The sequence below is a fragment of the Trichechus manatus genome, unplaced genomic scaffold (assembly GCF_000243295.1).
Source record: "Trichechus manatus latirostris isolate Lorelei unplaced genomic scaffold, TriManLat1.0 scaffold00107, whole genome shotgun sequence".
NCBI classification, from domain to species: domain Eukaryota; kingdom Metazoa; phylum Chordata; class Mammalia; order Sirenia; family Trichechidae; genus Trichechus; species Trichechus manatus.
Genome location: NW_004444043.1, coordinates 3420047 through 3444281, shown reverse-complemented (window position 1 = coordinate 3444281; position 24235 = coordinate 3420047). Strand labels below are relative to the sequence as shown.

The following is a 24235-nucleotide window of genomic DNA, read 5'->3' as shown; positions in this document are numbered from 1 at the left end:
AACAACCATGTAGAGCTTGTACGCTGGATCAAATGCCACGTCTGAGAAAAATGTCACCATCAAAGCCAAGTACAGCAACCGAAACCCCCAAACAGGATGAAATCTTATCAGAATTCATAAAAAACAGCTGTTTTTCTCTTTATTTTCATTGTGTCTAAGTTTATGTACTATTTCTTATTTAAGTAAAAAAAACAAAAAAGAATGGCTCCTCTCTTCCTAACTCTTACACACATCATGCTTACTTAGTGGGTTTATTCACGTGAAAGTTTTAAATGCTGGAAAACACACATACTCTCTCCTTCTCTCTCCCCCCGCCCACAGTCTCCTTCTTTCCCCCCACCAATAACCTCTTTTTTATTCTCCACTGCCATCATTGCCACATCACCATCACCTCAATCCCACCTCCCCACCCGCTAAAAAAAGAAGAAAAATAGCTCCAGAAAATACATTTAGCAATGCTAAGTATCAGAAGACATGAATTTTATTTCTTTACTTTTTAAACTGATTTGGTGTTGGAGTAATAAATCTGAAATAATTTTGTGTACTAAAGGATAGAGAAAAATGAGCAAATATGTTGGTATTCTTGGGAACCAGAGGTGATGGGAGAAAAGAGACAAATAAAGACAGAAGAGAGGTGGGGAAACATGTGGCACTGGATTTGAACTGGAGACTAATGAGGGAAATGTCTGTATGTGTGTATGCACATGTATATGTGTATTGGGCATGTGGGTCTGCATATATGTGTCCGTGAGCATGTGCTTCTGTTTTACCTAGTTCTATCCGCTGAAAGGGAGAGAAGCATATGGTCCAGTTGCAATAAGCACACCTGTCTATCATTCAGATCTTGGTTTCTGTCTGCAATTCTCCACTGAAAGGAGCCAGGTCTCCTTACAGAAATGATTGCTTCCAAGACTGGGACAGAGGAAGCAAAAGTTAGCCTGAAACATCTTGTGCCAGAAAGTAAAGGAAATGCTCAAAGAACAATGGGGGACACAGCAGCAGCTCAAAGGGACTTGATCGGGCCAATTTCCAGTATCAGAAAGAGTAATTAAGATAATGGATTGCAATAAAGAACCATCAATGACAACCCAGTGATTTTTTAAAAGGAGGGAGAGGGAAAGCTTTTTCTACAGAACATTTCCAGCTAATAAATGTGAAAAATAGAATCACTATTTTGGAGCCATCCATGTAATAGACCTTACTGGCACGGATCATCAGTGTTGCTAATAGAAGAGAACGGGATATCCACAGACTGGCAAGTGTCACTCCTCAGATTACTTCCAATCACAAAGGGAAGAACATTTTTTACAATGGCGAAACCTGGCAGAAACTACCTTATCCAAGAGATCAAACTTAGCATCAACAGTAATGGGACAAGCTGGCATTAAGTACCTCTTAAAATGATCAGTGGGAAGGACACATCATCATGTAGTATTCTTTGTTTTTTAATAATACCTTTATTGAGATACAATTCACATGCCATACACATATAGTTTAAAGTGCACAATTCAAGGCTATTTAGTACATCAGAGTTGTGCAACCATCCTCAAAATACATTTTAGAATATTTTAATCATCTCCACAAGAAAACTCAGTACCCCTTAACAGTCAATTCCCCCAGCCCCCTCCAAGCCCCTAGGCAACCACCATCTCCTTTCTCTCTCTCTGGAGTTGAGGACATTTCCTGTTAATGGGTTATGTAGTATTTGGTCATTTGTGACTGGATCCATTCGCTTAGCATAGAGTTTTCAAGCTTCATCCATGTTGTAACATGTATCGGTACTTTCTTCCTTTTTATGGTCAAATAGCATACCATTGTATAAAATGTTGTCATTGTTGGGTGCCGTCAAGCCATTTCTGACTCATAGCAACCCCACGTGGCAGAGTAGAATGGTCCCATACGGTTTTCTTGGCTGTAATCTTTTCAGAAGCAGCTGCTGGGTGGGTTCAAACCACCAACCTTTGGGTTAGCAGCAGAGCACTTTATCATTGCATCATAAGGGCTCCTATACAGTACACGTGATATGTGTATCTCTTCCTCAGTTGATGGACATGGGGTTGTCTCCACTTTTCGGCTATTATGAATAATGCTGCTATGAACATTCATTTACAGGTTTCTGTGTGGACATATGGTTTCATTTCTCTTGAATAGATACCTAGGAGTGGAATTCCCGGACGTGGCAACTTTATGTTTAATGTCTTGAGGAACTGACGGACTGTTTTCCAAAGTGGTTGCACCATTTTACATTCCCTCCAGCAGTGCATGAGGGTTCCACCAGTAGAATCCTTCCAACATGTTCAGCTAAATCTAATTATGAGAAATCTAAACTATAAGCCTATATTGTAGGACATTCTACAAGACAACCAGCCTGAACCCTTAAAAATTGTCAATGTTATTACACACAAACCTAAAAGGTGGGGAGATACTGTACTTTAAAGGAGACTAAAGGAAAATGAAAACCAAGTACAATTCAAGGTACTTGGTTGGTTCCTACACGTTTTTGTTAAAAGGTTATAAAGGACATTTTGGGGACACATGGAGACAAGTGAATATGGATTTTATATTAGATAATACTATACTTACAAAGTACACTTTCTTGGGTGTGACAATGATAATCGTGGTTTTGAAGGAGAATGCTCCTGTTCTGAGGAGATGAATGTTGAAGTATTTAAGTACTTATCATGATGTCGGCAGTTTACTTTTACTTACATAAATAAAAAGTGTGTGTGTGTGTGTGTGTGTGTGCGTGCGCACATGCATGCACACACACACGTACCTGTGCAAGTAGTGGGAGAGAGAACAAATATCAGACAATGTTAACAATGGTGGATGTTATACGAGTATTCATTGTGCTATGCTCTCAACTTTTTTCTAGGTTTAAAATTTTTCTTTACAAAGGTTGAGGGGAAGTTATTCGAAGAAATAATTTGAAAAAGACAAAAACAAGAAATTATCTTACAGAAAAGCATGAATTAAAAATTAAAAAGACAGAGAAAAGTACGAAAGAATGAGTGAGAGAGAAAACACTTTTGAGATATCATCTCAATTTCTCTAGTACAATCTTAAATACGTTCTAACAAGCCGACGTTAGAATTTTAATGCAAAACCTCCCTTTATGGCTCATGTTTAGACCTATGCTGGATTGACATGAAACAGAACACTAACGAGATTCTTTCCAGTTGCTCCTCTAGCTTGCCTTGGGCATGTCACTTACCTCTTTACATCTCAGTTACCTGAACCATAAAAAGGTCTGAGTTGATCTGGAAGATATTTGAAGGCCACTCAGGCTCTGAAATTCTATGACTCTATCATCACACTTCTTGAGTGCAATTTGGGATGAAACTCCCTTTGAAAATGTTTTTACTGGGGTGACACTTCAGGATTTTTTTGTTACCGAACTTTTAAATGGATTGAGTGCTTTATTTCAATGTTAACTGAATTTTTCCACACATTTAAGCTATGCGCCCAAACATGGTGGGAACACCCCATGGTCCTTAATGGGGTGTGTCCTTAATGGCGCACACTGCTCTCAGACGGGTCCCATTGGTTCCCAGTCAATGGCCTCTGGGCATCTCACCAAGGAACAGGCCACCATCCATGACCCAAGATGCCCCTGGGACAGCCGGGAAGACAGAAATGGAATGTTCCCTTTGGTCCTTTCTATATCAGGCTTCTAGGATATAATTAGGAGGCAGCTCCCAGAGTAGATGTGTGGGGAGTTGGGTTGGAAAGTTTCCACAGAGAGTAGTGTATGGGAGAAGAGTGTGGAGTAGCATGCTGCCTGGAGATATTTTGTGATTCTAAGATTATGTGATAAGTGATGAAGTAGTTCAGCCCTTGTGGGGAGAGGGGCGATGCTCTCAGAACTAGACAAAGTGAAGGAGGAGGCCAAACTCTCTCCATAATAGAGTGGCCCAGTAGAGTTGAATCTCAGGCCCCAAGATTACAAGACACCAGATAGTTTCTTGCCTCAAAAAAAAAAAAAAAAAAATATATATATATATACACACACATATATGTATTATATATATTTTAAGACAGGAAGAAGTAGAGGTTAAAAGAACCTTACCACATTGACAATGATCTTAAGGAAATCCCAGAATTCACTCATTTTACTCCATGTCTAAGACAGGTCCCCCGTTCTTTCATCATTTGGATCTCATAGATTATCTAGTCCAGCTCCCTCCTTTTACAAACGAGGAGCCAGGTTCAGAAAAGGCTGGTGACTTGCCTAAGGTATCCAGGCAAAATGGCAAAATCGCAACTCCTGCTTTGCCCCTGGAACAGACCTTACTCGTAGATCCTAAGGTGTCAAGGAGATGCCAAAGTGTTCCTGAAGTGGCACAGAAAGTAGAGGGCACGCCCTTCTCCATATGGGTTGTGTGCACCAGTTCTCCTGAAGAATGCAATTTAAAGAGAATAAGAGCCTGCTCTGCAGCGAGACTGAGAAATTGGAGGTGCAGCCTGGGTGTGGCTTTTGGGGGGATGGGGTGGGATCATGTTCGCATATTTTTCCTTTCTCCTCCTGGGTCTTTTCTACTGCGTTAAAGCAAACTCATGAGACAGGTCTGGGAGTCTGAACAGACTGGAGGGGGGAGTTACAACATGTCACCGAACCTGAGACACCATCCAGGCAGAATCCCAAAGCAGCTACTGGCCTTCTGGCCTTTGGTCCCCCTCATTCCTTGTTTTCATTTCTAGGCCCATTCCTGGGGACTCGGTGATTAAAGGAATTCACGCTGAGGTCTGGATAAGGAATGAAAACAAGTCTGGAACTTGCTTTTTTTTTTTTTTCCACTGGAACTTGCTTTTCTTTTTTCACGTGTCTCCCATAAGATTTGAGAGGATGTCATTTTTGTTATTGTGTAAAAATATATATATAATATATAAAATATATATAATGCGACATTTGCCAAGTCAACGTTTTTTACATGTACAATTCAGTGACATGGATTTCATTAATCATTCGTGACATTAATCACCCATATCCTTTGCCATAAAGAGAAATGAAGTCAACATGGATGATCCTTGAAAACACTACATGGCTTGAAGTCAGTCAGTCACAAAAGGACGAATATTGTATGACCCCACCTATATGAAATATCTAGAATAGGCAAATGTATGGAGACCGAGTTTATTAGTGGTTGTCAGGGGCGGTAAGCAGGTCCCTAGGTGGTGCAAACAGTTTGCACTCAACGATTAACCTAAAGGTTGATGGTTTGAACCTACCCAGCAGCGCTGCAGAAGAAACGCCTGGCGATCTGCTTCCGTAAAGATTACATCCAAGAAAAACCCATGGAGCACAGTCCCACTCTGTAACACACGGGGCTGCCACAGTCAGAATCTACTCAAAGGTGATGGGTTTTCCTGGGGGTGGGTAGGAGGAGACAAGGGAGAACCATTGCTGAGGAAGCACTGAGTGTCTATTAACGGTGATGAAGCTTGCATTTTAAGAGTTCAGTTTACCATAAAGCCTTGGTACAAAATATTATACATATTCCCCAAAGGCACAGGGCCAAAAATAAATAAATAAATAGCCAGTTGCCGTGGAGTCGATTCTGACTCATGGCAACCCCATAGGTGTCATAGTGGAACTCTGCCCCACAGGGTTTTCAATGCCTGTGACCTTTCTGAAGTAAATCACCAGACCTTTCTTCTGAGGTGCCTCTGGGTGGATTCGAACCACCATCCTGACAGCTAGTATCCTTTCAGTGCTCAGCCATTTTCACCACCCAGGGACTCCGAAGGCACATGTACACCCTCAATAAATGTTTGTGTGGCTCTTGCCTGTTGGCTTCCTCCCCTCCTCCTACCTTTAAGTCTCACCAGACACTTTTCCTTACCGGAGGCACATGGCACACAGTGTTGGAGCAGCCCCGTCTACTCACCCCCTCACTGCCCACCTCACTTTGACAAGTGTTTCTATACCCATATAAATATGGACTTCGAAGTACACGTATATATACAAAAATATTTCCAGAACACACATATAGCATTTGTTTAACAAAAATCTGCAGTAACATAAATTACACCTCCCTCCCTAAAATGCCCCTCCCCCTCGAGGTATTTTCACAGGCACGGCTATGCCAGTTTCTTCTTCTTTACATGTTGCTGTGAAGAAAAATTAGCATAGTGCGCACGCATGGAGCAAGGGCAGGGGGTAGGGTCACAGCTGGCAAAAAACAAAAGAGGCGTGCTTGTCTGCGTAAAAATACGGTAATTTAGTAATTTGGATTTGAAGCAGCTGTTAAAAAGACTGGAGAAGTTTTAGTCATAGTTTCAAAAAAAAACCGATTGCCATTGAGTTGATTCTGACTCATAGCAACCCTACAGGACAGAGTAGAACTACCCCATAGGGTTTCCAAGGAGTGGTTGGTGGCTTTGAACTGCTGACCTTTTGGTTAGCGGCCAAGCTCTTAACCACTGGGCTAACCATCAGGGCTCCATATTTTCAAAGGTACCACTCAAATATTAGTTCTTAAATTGCTAATATTTGTTTCTTAATTAAAATATAGCACTAAGATTGGATTTTTTAATATAAAAACCAAAAGCCATCGAGTCAATTCCAACTCATAGAAAGAGGGAAAATAAAGAAAATTAAAATGATCTATAATAACTAAGATAACTTCTATTCACAGTTTTTAAAGTAAATTAAAAAAAAAAAAAAGTTGCTATCGAGTCAATTCTGACTCACGGTGACCCCATGTGTTTCAGAACAGAACTGCGTTCCATCGGGTTTTCATGGTTCTGGCCTTTCAGAAGCAGATTGCCAGGCCTTACTCTTTTTTTTTGTTTTTATTGTTGTGCTTTAAGTGAAAGTTTACAATTCAAGTTAGTATCTCATACAAAAATTTATATATATATAGTTATGTGACCCTTGTTGCTCTCCCTATACTGTGACAGGGTACTCCTCCTTTCCACCCTGGATTTCCCGTGACCTACTTTTGAGACTCCTCTGGGTGGGTTCAAACCGTCCACCTCTCAGTTAGTAGTCAAGCGCTTTACCATTCGCGCCATCCAAGGACTTCTAAATCAGGTGTGCTGTTGTTGTTGTTAGCTGCTGTTGAGTCGATTCCGACTCAAGACAATCAGGTATAACATTAGAAATTAAACCTTTAAGCCTGGTACAAAATAAAAAGCAAAATTGTCCCTCCCCTCTATTTTACAGGCCCTCTCCCCAAAGGCAACCATTGTTTACAGTTTCTTGTTCTTTCTTGAAAAAGTAATATACAAGTAGGCATCTGTATAGGTCTACTTTTTAATTTCCAAAGGGATCTTACTATTTTCTCACACACTTTTTTCTGCACCCCACTTTTCTCACTTACTGCCATATTCTGGTGATCCTTCCTTACCAGTATGTACAGCTCTATTTCATTCTTTCAAAAAACATAAGCATTTGAATACCAAAAAAAACAAAAACAAAAACAACCAAACCCATTGCCATCAAGTCTATTGGACAGAGTAGAACTGCCCCATGGGGTTTCCAAGGAAGGCCTGGTGGATTCGAACTGCCAAACTTTTGGTGAGCAGCCAAACACTTAACCACTGTGCCACCAGGGCCCCAAGTGCTTGAATACACTCTGGCTAAACTTAGTTCCATTTATACCCCTGTCAGAATATACCCTTCAGGTTTTATTTGCTCTTTTCTGACTCTCTGGCTCTGGCTAGAAGTCACTGTCATGTTTTGTTTCCATTTGCAAAATAAATTTAAAATAATATCTGGCTTGTTTACTTCTCTCTTCTAGGGAAATAAAAGAAAATAAAAAAATATTCTCCATGTAACCATTTCAAATCCACCCCACAGAAAGCTCTTCAATCCTCAGATTCCATCAGGATGCGATAATCCTGATATTTCTCTGGGGTTTTTGATTACATGACCTCCTTGTGTAAGTATGGAGAGAGAGAACACTGACAGTTTTGTAAGCTAGTTGGACCCCAGCCAGCGGGAAGGGGATTAATGAATGTGTGGCCGAGAATAGAGATTTTGAGACAGAAAGCCTTCCCTTCACATCATTCACTGCTTTAATAATCAAACCTTCAAAGGATGACTCATGATCTGGCACTGCACATGGCCTTGAGTTGCCCAAAGATGAATAACATCGTGAGGTGGTGAAGCTCTGCCTCGGAAGTGAGGTCACCTGGGCTCAGTTTCCAGCTTCAACATGTGATACTTGTGTGATCTTGTGGAAGTTATTTAACCTGCATTAGCCTCAGTTTCCGTATTTCTAAAGTGGGGATAACTGACAGCACCTACGTCTTAGTCATCTAGTGCTGCTATAACAGAAATACCACAAGTGGATCCCTTTGACAAAGAGAAGTTTATTCTCTCACAGCCCAGTAGGCTACAAGTCCAAATTCAGGGCTTTGGCTTCAGGGGAACACTTTCTCTGTCAGCTCTGGAGGAAGGTCCATGTCATCAGTCTTCCCTTGGTCTAGGAGCTTCTCTGCACAGGAATCTCAGGTCCAAAGGACGAGCTCTGTTCCCGGCACTGCTTTCTTGGTGGTATGAGGTTCCCATGTGTCTCTGCTGGCTTCTCTCTTTTATAGCTCAAAAGAGATTGGCTTAAGACACTATCTAATCTTGTAGACCTCATCAGTATAACTGCCGCTAATCCATCTTAGTACATCATAGTGACAGAGTTTACAACACATAAGGAAATCACATTAGATTACAAAATGGTACACAATTATACAATACTGGGAATCATGGCCCAGCCAAGTTGATACACACATTTTTTGGGGGACATAATTCAATCTATAACAGCTTACTCTGAAGAATTGTTTAGAATAGAATGATGTATTTTAAGTAAAGCCTGTCACAGAGCTTGGTACCGATTCACACTCATTTTAGTGCCCCGTAGTATATACAGCCCATCCCTTCCGGAGCTCACCAAGTATGGCAAGAGGTACTCAGGGATAAGGACACAGGTGATGGGGAGGGTGAATGCTTCTTCCACACACTCAATACCCTCCACATGGAGGCATATTAATTGGGTAACACATCTGGCCTCTGCCCCTTCCTCTCTTTTGCTCTTCTGTGTTGTATGAGGCCTGCCAGCATCATGAGGCTGGGGTCTTTCAGAACCCGTGATGAACGATGGGTAAGTCTATCACATTCTGGGGTTCAGTATTAGAAAAATCACACCTCCAATTACTAGCTATACTCTCTACTCTTAGCTCATCACTAATAAACATGATATTTTGGTCACCATATGTCTTAATTCTTTGCTTTATTTCTCAATTACTTTAGGACTTGGTTGATGAAAAAAAACCAGTTGCTGTCAAATCAGCTCTGACTCATGGTGACGCCATGTGTGTCAGAGTAGAACTGTGTTCCATAGGTTTTCAATGGCTGACTTCTGGGAAGTGGATCACCAGGAATTTCTTCCGAGGCACCTCTGAGTGGACTCAAACCTCCAACATTTCTGTTAACAACAGAGTGCATCAACTGTTTGCCCCACCAGGAACTCCTAGTTAGTGAAGAGGGTATTGTTTATTGAATCTCTGTGGTGTGATGGATCATTTTTATATGGCCTTTCTAGCCATAGTCTTGTAACTCCCACCAAATGATTGGGTAGAAGTATGAAAACGAGGTGCTTGTAGCCCACCAAGGGGATTGGATGATTTGCTAATAATGCAAATAAGGTACATGGCACCCTTGTGGGGGTGGCACCATGAAAATAAGGTGTATGGAACACTAACCAGGGGATTGATCAGTTTTGCCATCCTGCTAGGCTTAAAATGAGCCATCCCAGAGGTAGAAATGGGGGACCTCACTACCACCAAGTACAGTCCATCCTTTGGACTCGAGGTCCCTGTGCTGAGAACCTCCTAAACTCAGGAGACAGAAAGAGAGAGCTGTTAACACTGGAGATGTCACTAGATGGCCAGAAGCACTGGCAGACACATGGCACCAGTAGAACAAGGAGACCAGCACAAGATGGCACCGTGGGCTTCCCGCCCCATGGATCAAGGCAGTTACAGTAGGCTTGCTGACCCACAGAGTGAGAGAGCTGAGTGCCTTTGGGCAGGAGGCTTCTTGGTTGCGTGGGGTGCCTCTGGGCACTTAACAGGGAGCTAAAGAACTTTGTAACACTTGCCCGGGAGGCCAAGGGGCTGAGGGAGACGCCTGCCTGAAGGCATAGCTGTGGAGCTGTCCTGTATCCTGAACTGTATCCTGAGTCATTCTCGATCCTGAATTGTAACCTATTACTTCCCTAATAAACAGCAGAGTCATGAGTATGGTCTGTGAGTTCTGTGTGGCCATTGCAATGAATTATCGAACCCAGTAGCGAAGCAGAGAGTGCCGTAGGAGGGACGGCTGATGTCAGAATTGGTAAAAAGATTGGAGAGAGGAGGAATGTCAGACCTCCACCTCATAGGAATCAGCCTTGGGCTGGTTTGATGGTAAGTCTCTCTCTCCTTCAAGAAGTCAGAAGAGGTCAGACGACCCCAAAGCCGTTTTTACAGTCTCTCTTTTAGCTCATAAACAAATTATGCTTCCCTTCAGCACTATTTTTTTGGCCCTGTGGGATCCCAAAATAGCTGCCTGATGATTCACCTTGAAAGGAGCCATCGCCACTGAACTAATTTTCACAAGCAGAGTCATTTGCTGTCCACCAGACACATCTCAAGAGCTGATCACGGCCCATTCCAAACTTCCAACACTGGATTTAGAGCCCAGGACTATGCATGGTTCTTGGTTTTCCTGCAACTCAGAAGCCATGTTTCCAGTTGCCAAATACTTGTTTGGAAACAGGAAAACATGGCCATGTGGAGACTCCTTGTTGGTTTTTTGCCCAGTATCACGGTCCCAAAGGTAAGGAAGCAAACTCAAAGTTATATCATATGGGAGAACAGCCGAGCTATCCTCTGAGATTGTGGATATCACCTCTTGGACAAAGCTCTCTGACAGATTTGGATTCATGTTATCTTTCCACAGGGTTTGAACATCACTTCACAAACATTTATTGAGCCCTAGGGAATTCAAAGATTAACAAGGCATGATTCTAGATGTCAAAGAACTCTTAGCCTGAAGTGGAAGATTTCTAGTTTACCAGTTGTCACTGACTCCATTCTAACTCATGGCGACCCCTTGTGTGTCAGAGTAGAACTGTGTTCCAGAGAGTTCTCAATGGCTGATTTTTCAGAAGTAGATCTCCAGGCCTATCTTCTGAGGTGCCTCTAGGTGGACTTGAACCTGCAACCTTTCAGTTAGCAGCCGAGCACATTAACTGTGCACCACGAAGTGCAAGATAGACATAAATAAAGAATTATAATGCAATATGACAAATGCAAGGTATTACAGGTACACTGGGAAGAGTACCCAACCCAAGGGAGGGTGGAAGGGGGAGACTGTGAAAGAAAGTTTTCTACAGGATCGGATACCTTATTCAAGATGAATAAGGAGCCTTGACACTGCGACGGTTAAATGCTCTGCTGCTAACCAAAAGATTGGTGGTTCAAACCCACCCAGTGGCTCCATGGAAGAAAAGACCTGGCAATCTGCTTCTGTAAAGATTACAACCTAGAAAGCCCTATGGGGCAGTTCTACTCTGTCACATTGGGTCACTATGAGTTGGAATCAACTCAAAGGCACCTAACAACAACAACAACATTCAAAATGAATAAATGAAGTTAGCTATTTATGAGTACAAGGGGAATTGGTGTCAGGATGTTCCAACAGATGGAGAACATGAGCAAACAGAGAGGCCTTGGTTATGCAGGAAATTACAATCCAATAGGGAAAGGAGATGAGGCTGAGCAGTTTGTCAGAGACAGGTTCAGAAAAGGCCAGAGTGTGGCCTTAAGGCCACCCACATGGGCTCATAAAAAATCAGATTCCTTTGCCCCAGATACTGGTTATTCAGTGCACAGGCTTTTGGCAAGTTGGCCTGCACCCATATTAGGCACTGAAGACACAAAGGTGCATAAAAGCAGACCTGGTGCCTGGCCTTCCTGTAGCTGCCATTCTAGTAGAAGATGAGCAAGACTCAACTAGGCAAAGAGAGATGGGAAGACCAGAGAGAAGAGCAAAAAGTGCTGGCTGAAAGGAGCATCGTGAACACTGGGGCCAAAGCAAGGAGGGCCCTGTGGCTGGAGATGAATGAGCCAGCAGCAAAGCAGGAAAGATGCCGCTGCCAACTGTCTAAGATGCTCATAAAAAATGTCGTCTGCTCTGTTACTGGGCGTGTTCTTCCTTCTTCCTTAGAATGCCAAGACTATGATGTAACAACTTGAGATTTCTGGTGCTGTCTACCTGGAATTCAAAGCGACATCCTCTTTCCCTAATAAAAGATGTTATTTCTGGTGATTTCTCCAGACCCTCACCCAAAGAGAAAAGTCCAGGCTGGACCAGGTCTTTGGCTGGCTCTGGCTGTTCACATGCCCAAGTCTACCCAGATGATGGGCTTTGTTTTAAGGGAATGTTTTTAGTTTAACATCTGCCAGAGAACCAACAACCCTGGGCTATAGCCAAAGTCTGAAGACATCCTTTTGAATCATGCTCCCCACCTTCTAGACAAGAAATAAGTTATCATCACTGTAGCTACAGTGGTTTTTATTTTTTCTGTTTGGCCAGAGATGGCCCTGGTGGCTGGCAGCAAAGGGGTGATTTGACATCCTTCCTATCCTCCATGCAAGGTCAAGTCCACCCTCATCTTGATTATGAAAACCCACCTATCACAGCTCTGCTTCCCTGCTTCAGGTGGGTGTTTCCGCCATTAGATGTTAACATCAATGGCCGCTAATGCCTAATTAAACATGCCACAGTTTAAGTAACAGAAATCAAGACAAAGCACATGAAATACACTGTCTTCTCAAAGCTCCCTGAAAACATTTTAGCTTCCAAAAGAAAGCTTAGTGAAAAAAAATAATAAACTGCTCTTGCTACTAATGAATTTGGTTTGTACTCTAAAGGTAGGTTTACTGGTAAAAACAAAATAAAACAAAACAAAAAAAAACCATTTAACCATTTGTTTCTGTTAGATTAGTTACTGTAGCCCATATAAAGCCTCCTCATGCCCCCATCCCATCTGAAAAAAGCTACCAATACAGGGAGGATGCTTTCCAGAATATTTTGCTTAGGGTGATATTGCAGAGCTTATTAAACAATAATAAGAAAATCTGCCTCTAACTTCAATAATGCCAGGTGAAAACATGGATCCTTTGGCAGGACTCCAAGACAAACCCATGGGGGAATTTACCTCCAGGCGCAGGTTTATGGCATTTATTTATCAGTGTAGTAACTGGGTGTTGGGGGCAGTGCTGGTTCAATGATAGACTTCTCTCCTTCCATGTGGGAGACCCTTCGTTTCCAGCCAACGCACCTCATGCGTAGCTACTGCCCATCTGTCAATGGAGGCTTGTGTGTTGTTATGATGCCTAACAAGTTTCAGTGGAACTTCCAGACTATGGCAAACTAGGAAGAAAGACCTGGCGATCCATAAGGAAAACACTATGGATCACAAGAGTCTGATCTGCAACTGATGATGGGAATGGTGCAGGACCGGGCATCATTTCTTTCTGTTGTGCATGTGGGTTGCCATGAGTTACGGGCCGACTCAATGGCAGCTAACAACAACTGGGGGTTGAGAGAAGGTGGTTCTGTGAGGAGAACAGCATTAACCCCCTTCTCTCGCCTCGTTACCATCGGGAAATGAGAGAGAAGCTCTACCATGAGGAAAAAGCAACTTGTGAAGGATTTTGGATGCAACAAACTATCGTAACTGATAATGATTCCAGTGTTCATCACAGATTTTTGGATCATAAGTCATTTCACATGTTCACCTTTACATTTTAGTATTAAAGCAGTGTCTTAGTCATCTAGTGTTGCTATAACAGAAATATCACAACTGGATGGCTTTAACAAAGAGAAATTTATTCTCTCACAGTGTAGGAGGCTAGAAGTCCAAATTCAGGGTGCCAGCTCCAGGGAAAGGCTTTCTCTCTCTGTCGGCTCTTGTCGTCAATTGTCCCCTGGTGTAGGAGTTCTCAGCGTAGGGACCCCAGGCCCAAAGGACACATTCCCCTGTTTGTTCTTCATTCTTGGTGGTAGGAGGTCCCTATGTCTCTCTGTTCACTTCTCTCTTTTATATCTCAAAAGAGATTGATTTAAGACACAATCTAATCTTGTAGACTGAGTCTTGCCTCATTAACATAACAACTGATAATCCCACCTCATTAACATCATAGTGGTAGGATTTACAAAACATAGGAAAATCACATCATTTGACAAAATGGTGGACAGTCACACAATATTGGGAATCATGGCCTAGCCAAGTTGACACACATTTTTGGGAGACACAATTCAATCCATAACAAATAGAGTTAGATGTAATTTTAAGGACTCAGTACAAACATTTCATATATATCAGATGGATGGACAGATGTTGAAACAGACTGATGGTCATCCTGGTTTTCTAGATTCTTTGTAATACTGTGGAGTTTCTTCTTTTCATCAAATTTTTACGTGTCTCTTTGGATGTGGTAGGTTCATACCCAGCCTTGAGGTAGGCAAAGATGTGAACATTTCAACGGCCAAGTCAATCTCACTACTCTTCACTGGTCTCAAAACTTCCTTATCTCCCAAGCCAGGGTAAAAGGGTAGTGGCTGGTCAGATTCAGTTGAGATGGCAAATAAGGGGAAAACAGGTTCTTTTTCATTCCATTCTTTGTCACTTTCTAAACTCTGACATTTCAAGCTCTGATTATAGCAATTTTCACAATAAAGTAGGCACTGATTAATCAGAGAACTATAGAGATAAATGCAACAACTGCAGCCTAGGATTTTGGTGGATAATTTGTTGTTGCTGTGGAGATACCAAGTAGATCTCCAAGTTCTTGGTAAGGAGAAAAAAAACATACCATGTGATTTTTAATATTCAACAGAACATGGGAAGAAGGCGCCTGGGTTTAACATTTGCCAGAAAACCAACAACCCTGGGTTACAGCCAAAGACTGAACATTGGCCTCCCTGTTCCCAAAGGTTTATGCAGAATCTGACTTTTCAAATTGGATGAGGAAGTGGGGCAGAAAAATAGATTTAAACAGATGCTTTAAAAATCGGAAAATAAGGCCTTAAAATACTTTAAGCCCTGAGAAACTCTTGTATAAAAAGTGACATAAATTGACGATTTCCACTTAACTGGACTTGATTTCCCCATAAGAGTTTTTAACAAACTCTCTTGAGACTTCAGCCTCCTGCTTTCTGAGAATGAAATGCTAAGCTGGAAGAGTTATATAAGCACAGATAACCAACCAGTTGCCACTGAGTTGATTCTAACTCATGGCAACCCTGCATGTGTTAGAGTAGAACTGCGCTTCATAGGGTTTTCATGGCCGTAACCTTTTGTAAGCAGATTGCCTGACCTTTCTTCTGAGGCACCTCTGGGTAGGTTGAACAGGCAAACTTACAGTTAGTGGTCAAGCACTTAACCATTTGTGCTACCCAGGAACTCCAAGCACAGATATGAGACATTATCAATGTTGTTTTTGTGTTTAAAACAAAAAATGCACTCTCTTTGTGATCTTGTCCCATAAATACTAGACTTAATTTCTTACGTTTGAAGTTAGAAGTTTGATGTTTAAGTTTTATAGCTGATAAGTTACCATCTCAATATTTTAAAAATATCTATTAAGGATGAGTCAGAATATATAACCACATAATTTCCTAATGAAATGTCTCTGTTTACTCACTAAACAAAACTGTAAGGTATTTTCATTATAAGCAAAACCTATACTGCGGGCAGGTTATCAACATAACTCACATCCCCGGTTCTCTTTACTGAACAGGAAGATACTATAAAATTTCCATGTAGCCACAGCAGGAGAAGGAGGAAAGAAGGCACTACTGAAAGGATGAGATGCAGCTCCTTCCTCTGTCCTCTCCCCTCCTCCATCACTGGAAGGAAGCCTGTCAGCCAGGTGCTATGTTAGGCCCCAGACAGACCCAAGTGGACCAAACAGAATCTGCCCTCAATTCAAAGATATCACCTAGAGAGGCTGTCAAGGCTACCGTCACCTAATTTACCCAAGGCTTCCCAGCATGTTTGAACAAAATAAACATCCTCAATGCTGGCCACTCAATTTACCTTTGGGTGGAGATTGATTAGGTCATTCTGCTGAGAAGATTACCAAAGACTCCCTCTCTGTGATGGAGACATTGACAGGAAAGCAGGATCCAAAATGAACACCTCCAAGTAATGTTAAGACATAGTTCTCAAAGGTTTTCCCCGTTGGCTGCTGTCTTAGTCATCTAGTGCTGCTATAACATAAATACCACAAATGGATGGCTTTAACAAACAGAAGTTTATTCTTTCACATTTTAAGAGGCTAAAAGTCAAAATTCATGGTAACAGCTCCAGGAAAAGGCTTTCTCTTTCTGTTGGCTCTAGGAGGTCTTTGTCATTAATCTTCCACAGTCTAGGAGCTTCTCCTCACAGAAACCCCAGGTCCAAAGAATGCGCTCTGCTCCTGTGTTGTTTTCTTGGTGGTATGAGGTCCCCATGTCTCTCTGCTCACTTCTCTCTTTTATATCTCAAAAGAGATTGACTTAAAACACAACCTAATCTTGTAGATTGAGTCCTGCCTCGTTAACATAACTGCCTCTAATCCCACCTTGTTAACATCATAGAGGTAGGATTTACAACACACAGGAAAATCACATCAGATGACCAAATGGTGGACAATCGATCACATAGTGCTGGGAATCATGGACTAGCCAAGTTGACACACATATTTTTGGGGGACACAATTCAATCCATGATAGCTCCCCAATCAGAATCACCTGGGAAGTTTTCAAAAATCAAACCAAGTGCTCAGGCTGCATTCCAGAACATTTCATTACAATCCCCTGGAGGTGGTACACTGGGTATCAGCATAAAAGCTCCCCAGATGATTCCAATGCAGAACCAAGATTGAGAACCTTTGTTCTGGACATTGTTTTACCTGTAAACCCAGCAGTCATAGAGGAGGAACCCAGAGGGACTGAAATTCAAGACACTGGGGGTAACTAAAGACAAAGGCATCTGTTTGCACAAATGTTAAAAAAAAAAAAGATTGCTGTCCAGTGACTGCAACTCATGGCAACCCCATGTGTGTCAGAGTAGAACTGTGCTCCAGAGGGTTTTGAGTGGCTGATTTTTTTAGAAGTAGATCACCAGGCCTTTCTTCCAGGACACCTCTGGGTGGACTTGAACCTTCAACCCTTTTGGTAGCAGTGGAGCATGTTAACTGTTTGTACCAGCCAGGACTCAGATGTAGGACCTACATAGAGTGAAACAGAACTAGCAGAGGGCCAGAGAGTCAACTTAACCCTAGAGATTCAGAGGAAAGCTTCGCCTTCTGAGAGTGTGGCTGACTGCATGACCCACATCCGCGGTCTCAACTAGGGCTTTGAATTCAGCAACAGGTTCTAATGGAAGAGTAAGATGCTTTCTAAAGGGAAATTCAGATCTCACCGTCTAGAAAAGCTATGTTCTAAGTTGGGTACTCTGAGTGGATTGGCATACAAAATAATCCTTTTACTGTTTGTTAGCTCTCTGTTTTGTTTTGTTTTTATGATGATCTCCTTTTGTGATGAATTAAATTTGGATAAGTTACATGCAAATATGATGTGACCTCAGTATGGCCGCTAATCAAAAGGCCAGCCGTTCGAATCTACCAAGTGCTTCTTGGAAACCCTATGGGGCAGTGCTACTCTGTCCTATGGGGTCGTTATGAGTTGGAATCGACTCGACGACAATGGATTTTATAAGCAAAAAGAGCCCCTGGGTGGCACAAAGAGTCAAGTGCTCGACTACTAACTGAAAGTTCCGTGGTTGGAACCCACCCAGATGTGTCTCAGAAGAAAGACCCGGTGAGCTACTTCTGAAAGGTCACAGCCTTGAAAACCCTATGTAGCACAGTTCTACTCTGCTATGCATGGGGTTGCCATGAATCTGAATCAACTCGACAGCAACTGGTTAGGGTTTTTGTCTGTTTTAATTAAGCAACAGGGCAGGGAAGAAGTTGAGGCCAGCTACCAAGAGAGCCCATAAAACTTCTTTTTTCTAGAGATCACTGACTATAGAAATAACAGACTATTAAGCAGCCAGGCAGGCCTGTGCTTTGCCCTCGGGAAATTCAGTATCTAAATCATCCAAGAAGATTCTGCAGATTGTTTAAGGGGATCAAAAAGATTTCTCTCACTGCAGCACAGGCTGAGGCTTAGGATTTCCCAACTCCCAGATGCTGCAAACTGCAAAAAATAAGAAGCTCTCCTGGCTTCTGTGAAATCCTCACTAGTAAACATGAGTTACAAGCTAACTCAGACTTAGGAACCCTGCCACTGAGATAATGCCTTTGCCATATTTATTCAAGAAGTCATAAACTTTAATATGTGCTCATAAGACACTCTTGTGAGACGTTCATAAAAATTAAAGCTTATCAACCGAGTGAGCAAACACGTATGAATCATTTCTTTAAATAAAAAGCAGGCAAGGTATGAGAAATGATCTTCAAGGCTATATCTTAACTGAAAAAACACGTTGGTTACAAACCAAATGTCCAATTAAATTTCTGAGAAATTTTCTTTTAATAAGCATCTTTCAAGTCACAGGCAAGTTTTCAATCACCTAGCCGAGCAATAATCTTACCAAAATTTCTATGTACTTTTAAGAAAGTGTTTCCAGTTCTGAAAAAGACAATGGAAATAAATACTCAGCAATAAGAAATGAGGGAAGAACTACACCACTGTGAAAATAAGTTAGTTAAAGTTTTTTTCTTTCCACCTCTGTCTTAGCTATTCATTTTTTCCAACTTATATAACATTTTGTAGAGAAGATAACATATCATGCTTCTTATACTAATTGCTTAAGACTGCCGGTTGCCATCCTGTCCTTCTGACTCATGGCGACCGCATATGTGTCAGAGGAGAACTGTGCTCCATAGGATTTTCAATGGCTGATCACCAGGCCTTTCTTCCAAGGTGCCTCTGGGTGGACTTGAACCTGCAGTCTTTCAGTTAGCAGCCAAGCACGTTAACTGTCTGCACCCCACAGAGACTCCTACTTAATACTACTGGGCCACTAATCATTGTTGAGCATATTCAGAATACAGACCTAAACACGGTATGGTTGTCGCATGTGGGAGCCAGGACCAGCCCACAGAGAAAATTATTTGTAAAACAATAAAGAGGAAATGGATGAAAGTGTCCTAGACAAGTCATAGAAGCAACATTGAGTTCATTTAGGTTTTTGAACTTGGCCCAATAATGACCTTATCTTTTCGGTTCTCCAGTGCCTTGTAATTTGTAAAGCACTTCCTCTTGTTCATGTTGGCTTACGAAGTAGAGGGAACACGTGTTATCTGCATTTACCACGCAGGGAAATGGAAGACCAGGAGGGTTAAGTACGTGGCTTCCCCCAACGCCAGGGCTGACAATCTACAGCCCAAGGGCCAATTCCACCCACGGCCTGTTTTTGTATGGCCCATAGGTTAAGAATAAAAAAAAAAAACCCGTTGCCGTCGAGTCGATTTCGACTCATAGTGACCCTATGGGACAGAGTAGAACTGCTTCCAAGGAGCGGCTGATGAATTCGAACTGCTGACCTTTCCGTTCGCAGCCGAGCTCTTTAACCACTGCGCCACCAGGGCTCCAGGCTAAGAATAGTTTTTACATTTTGTAGATACAGTTTCCAAATGAGCCATGCTCATTCCTTTAAGTATTGTCTCTGTCTGCTTTTGCGCTACGTTGGCAGAGTAGAATAGGTGTGACAGAGACTACATGGCCCGCAAAGCCAAAAGCATTTGCTCTCTAGCACTTTATAGAAAAAGGTTGCTGACTCCTGCCCTAGACCCACAGGGGAGCCATGAGCAGAGCCCAGATTTTTGGAAACCAGAGCAGTGTTCTTTGCACTCAGTTTTCTGCCTCTCCTTAAGTCATGCCAGGATGTGGTTCACCTGGGCATATGTTTGAGGAGTAAGAGGAAGTCTATGGAGCATGAATATTGTTACTGGAAGTAGAAAGGCATTGAGATGAGAGCTAGATAGGGCAAATGAGGACGCAGGAGTCCTACTGCCTAAAGCAAGTGGCCATGGCATTATGAAGAACTCCAATGAAGAGAAAAGGAGACAGTGGTGGAATTTCAAACCCTAGAAAACCTTCTTGCTTAAAATAAAAACTCAGAGTCCCTTTCAAAGACCTTGAGAAAAGAAACCCAGAGGCCTTGATTAGTAAATCTGATTGGGTTTTACAAACGCTTGCTGCTAAGGTAAGCAGTACGGACTTACACTTGAGCCTTTTCTTCCCAGTAGATCTATTTACAAATAAAATCTCCCATTTCCGTCCCTGAATTCCAAGCCTCCTCGAGTCACCACATCATGTCTGGTAAACAAAATATGTTTTTCAACAGGGGAAGACAGGTTAACTGAAATCATCACCAGGGCGTTGCTGCCATGCCTCTTCTCTGAAATAATCTTAAATCTCTGTGAAAGGTCTACTTTTTAAAACCCATGTATAGGGCGATTCAGAAACAATTGTACACTTTCAAAAAGCGTACACTGGTACTCAAAACCAGTGTATAAAGGAATCATCATAGCCACTTCTAGAGCCCTTTCGTGTTACTTAGCACCATCTCTATGGTACAGAACTCACCACAGACACTTTTCAGCATGACGCTGTCAAAGGTCAAGACTGCAAGCAAGATATGTTTCTTCATTTCCTCAAGACTGTGAGGAAATCTCAAAACATGAGGTTCTGGACATAAAAGTAAGTCTTCAATCTGGTGCATACTGTAGCCCTGGTGGCGCAGTGGTTAAGAGCTCAGCTGCTGACCAAAAGGTCGGCAGTTCAAATCCACCAGCCCCTGCTTGGAAACCATATAGGGCAGTCCCGCTCTGCCCTATAGGATTGCTATGAGTCAGAATCGACACAACAGCAACAGTTTGGTTTTGGTTTTTGGCGTTTTCCTATGTAATCCAGTTACTGAATAATAAAAGTTTAAATCATTCAATTGTTTTGAAACTTTTTGTACATCACATATAAAATATATACATGAATACGGGTGCCACAAGCTCATGATAAAGTTGTCCTTCGGGTCTGTAGAAAGGCCCGTGCAATTTTGGCATTTTAGTATCTAATTTCTTTTTTGATAGACCCCTGAGGGACCCATCTAACATAGACTTTATCACTTTATTATCATATTGTATCTTGGTATGAATTATTTTAAATAAATTCTATTTCTAATCTAGATTCTTAATGAAGTTAGGCACAGTGTTATTTTCTTATGGATTTGCATTCCAATATACCATATAAAATTTTATTCGCCTCATCCTCCCACTCAGCTATCTCATTGTTTTCTTTTGGTCTTAAACAGATTTGTATTTTAAGTAACCAATGGTGATAGGAAAGCAAATCACAGTCTGACACCATCATTTCATGAGAGCATATTGCTAGTTAGGACATAAGTATTGCTCTCATAAACTATCACTTAGTTCCCAAGAAGGACTAGCTCCTAAAATAAACAAACAAAACCCACTGATTCCTCTGAGTAGTTTGCAGGGAATTTAGTAAAATATTTCCTAAGACTGGGAATTCTTGAAAAGCTGGCTATTGTAAACCCCAAATCTCCATTGCTCCAATGAAGTAATTAACTGGGCATCTTAGCTGAAAGAGAAAACACATTTCTTCCTTTTGTTAGCACCTGAAAAAAGCAAACTAAATAAATGCACACACTTCTGAATCCCTAGACACTCGGTAGTATCACACTGAGCACCATGATAGAACGCTTGCAAAAATGAGACTGCAAAAACCAAAACCAGTTGCCATGGAGTTGACTCGGATTCATGGCAACCCCATGTGTTTCAGAGTAGAACTGTGCTCCATAGGGTTTTCAATGGTTGACGTTTTCAGAAGTAGATCATCACCAGGCCTTTCTTCCAAGGAGCCTCTAAGTGGAGTTAAACATCCAATCTTTTCATTCCGTAGCTGTTTGTGCTACATTTAATGCCAAATAAGACTGAAGGTCTTATTAAATCCGTAAGAGCGATGATGGAAAAAGAATCCACTCCCTTCACACTCCTTCGGAGTATCTCCACCCTACAGTTAGAGCTCAAGAGCTTCTTTGGGGATCTTACCAAAGTATTCAATAAAATTTTTTGTTCAAAGACATAGAATAACCAGAGTAGGAACATGCATTCCCAAGCAGGGCAAACATCCCTGAAGCGCGTTACCTTATTCTGCTCACACACATAGTGTATCCTGAGGGTGTCCATTGCTCTGATCATAGCTTGCATGGCGGTGAATATGTTTTGGTAAATCAGCTTCGTGAATCCCTTTCTGTCTTCTTCAGTGTAACCAGATCCATGGATAATTCTCATCTGCTTGATAAAGGTGCTTTTTCCACTTTCACCAGTTCCTAAATGGAAAAAAAACAAGCGATAAGCACAGTCAGCAGGCTTCCAAAAGAAGATGTTGAGAAAGAAAGAATCTCCTGGCCGTGTTGTCTTCATAGCACAATCGACAGGTTGATGGCGGAGACTCAGAGAGGGGCTGTCAAATGCTTCTGCAGTTTTAGATTGCAGGGTAGGACCATTCTAAGGCTTGGGCAAGAGGGGTCACTACCCTGGATCCCATACTTCAGAAGGCCTCAAATATCTCCCACACACACACAATTTATTAACGAACACGTGAGTGTCTCTGTCACTTGGGGTAATCCTAAGCATCAGGTCTTGTGACTAAAACTGTTGGTTGTTGTTAGGTGCCATCAAGTCAACTCCCAACTCATGGCAACCCCATGCACACCGGAACTAAACGCTGCACGGTCCATGATGAGTTGGGAATCAGACTGCTGTGATCCACAGGGTTTTCATTGGCTGATTTTTGGAAGGAGATCAACAGGCCTTTCTTTGTAGCTGGTGGCGGGTGATGGCCGCACATGATATACATTGGCTAGAAATCAAACCCGGGTCTCCTGCCTGGAAGGCAAGAATTGCTATCATACCACGGAACCACGTTTGGGATACGCTTCCTCACATCCCTTGCCCTAAGGCCTTGAAAAAATTGTCAACTGTATCTGAAAGCCCTGAATATTTGAGGCTTTTGCCACTGCTAATATCATAATGCAGGGAAGGACTTGAGTACCAGAAATACCTAGATAAAAGGAAAGACTAATTAACTTGTCGTTCTTTCCTTTCAGATCCATGAATGCAACTGATCCTTGCACTGATTTTCCAGTGGTGTTGAAAGTCTGTTTTCTTGCTTCTCTTCATGTTCCAATTTGTACTACAGGAGGTCCTCAAAACTCACAATGCTTGCACACGGCAACTGGGTGTGGTCTGCCTACTAATGCCTTCACCATTCATATCTCTCTTAAATTCGTATAGATGTAAGTGTAGATGCAACAAGTGTGAAATATGATACCAATACTTCACATTACTATTAGATTTAGTTATTACTTTAAACAAATGGTAAAAATTGCAATATAAGTGGTAAAGACTTATATGATGGCATTAAAACATTTTCTGTGATAAAGATAATTTATTCATATGGGATTCCATTACCATATTTGGATCATGATATATCATATTCATGGTCCATTTCCAAATCTAAGGATTTCATTGAGTGTTTTATTAACAATTCAGGCTGACATGTTCTCAGCAGAGTAAAGTTTCTTCAAATTAAAATCAATGAAAAATTATCTCATTACTAATATGACTCAATAAAAGTTGTACAGTTTAAATGGGTGAATTATATGGTGTGTGAATTATATCTCAGTAAAGCTATTTAAAAGAAAAGCAGTTGTCTAACTCAGCATTTCTGCCAAAAGAACATAAATTATGGGAAACCATAATTAGTAATTTTGCTACAATGAAGGTAAAAAAATGTATGGAATATGAAATAATTTATTAATTATAAGTATATTTTCTTTCTCATTCACATTTCATTGGTCCGCCAACACAATAACCCCAAAAAAACAAAATTCCATTGCCGTTGAGTCAATTCCAACTCATAGTGACTCTGTAGGACAGAGGAGAACTGCCCCATAGGGTTTCCAAGGAGTGGCTGGTGGATTCGAACTGTTGACTTTTTGGTTAGCAGCTGTCTTAGTCATCTAGTGCTGCCATAACAGAAATACCACAAGTGGATGGTTTTAACGAAGAGAAGTTTATTTCCTTACAGTAAAGTAGGCTAAAAGTCCAAATTCAAGGTGTCAGCTCCAGGGGAAGGCTTTCTCTCTCTCGGCCTTCTCATCAG

The 24235-nt window shown here is 41.7% G+C and overlaps 1 protein-coding gene across 1 annotated transcript in view; it reads right to left on the bottom strand.

Annotated features, from left to right (window-relative positions):
* GNA14 (G protein subunit alpha 14) overlaps positions 1–24235 on the bottom strand; it is a 211554-nt gene that overhangs the window by 82981 nt on the left and 104338 nt on the right. Inside the window, exon 2 of the mRNA XM_004383282.2 lies at positions 22213–22397. Coding sequence (XP_004383339.1) covers positions 22213–22397 — 185 coding nt within the window. The remainder of the gene's footprint in view (positions 1–22212; positions 22398–24235) is intronic.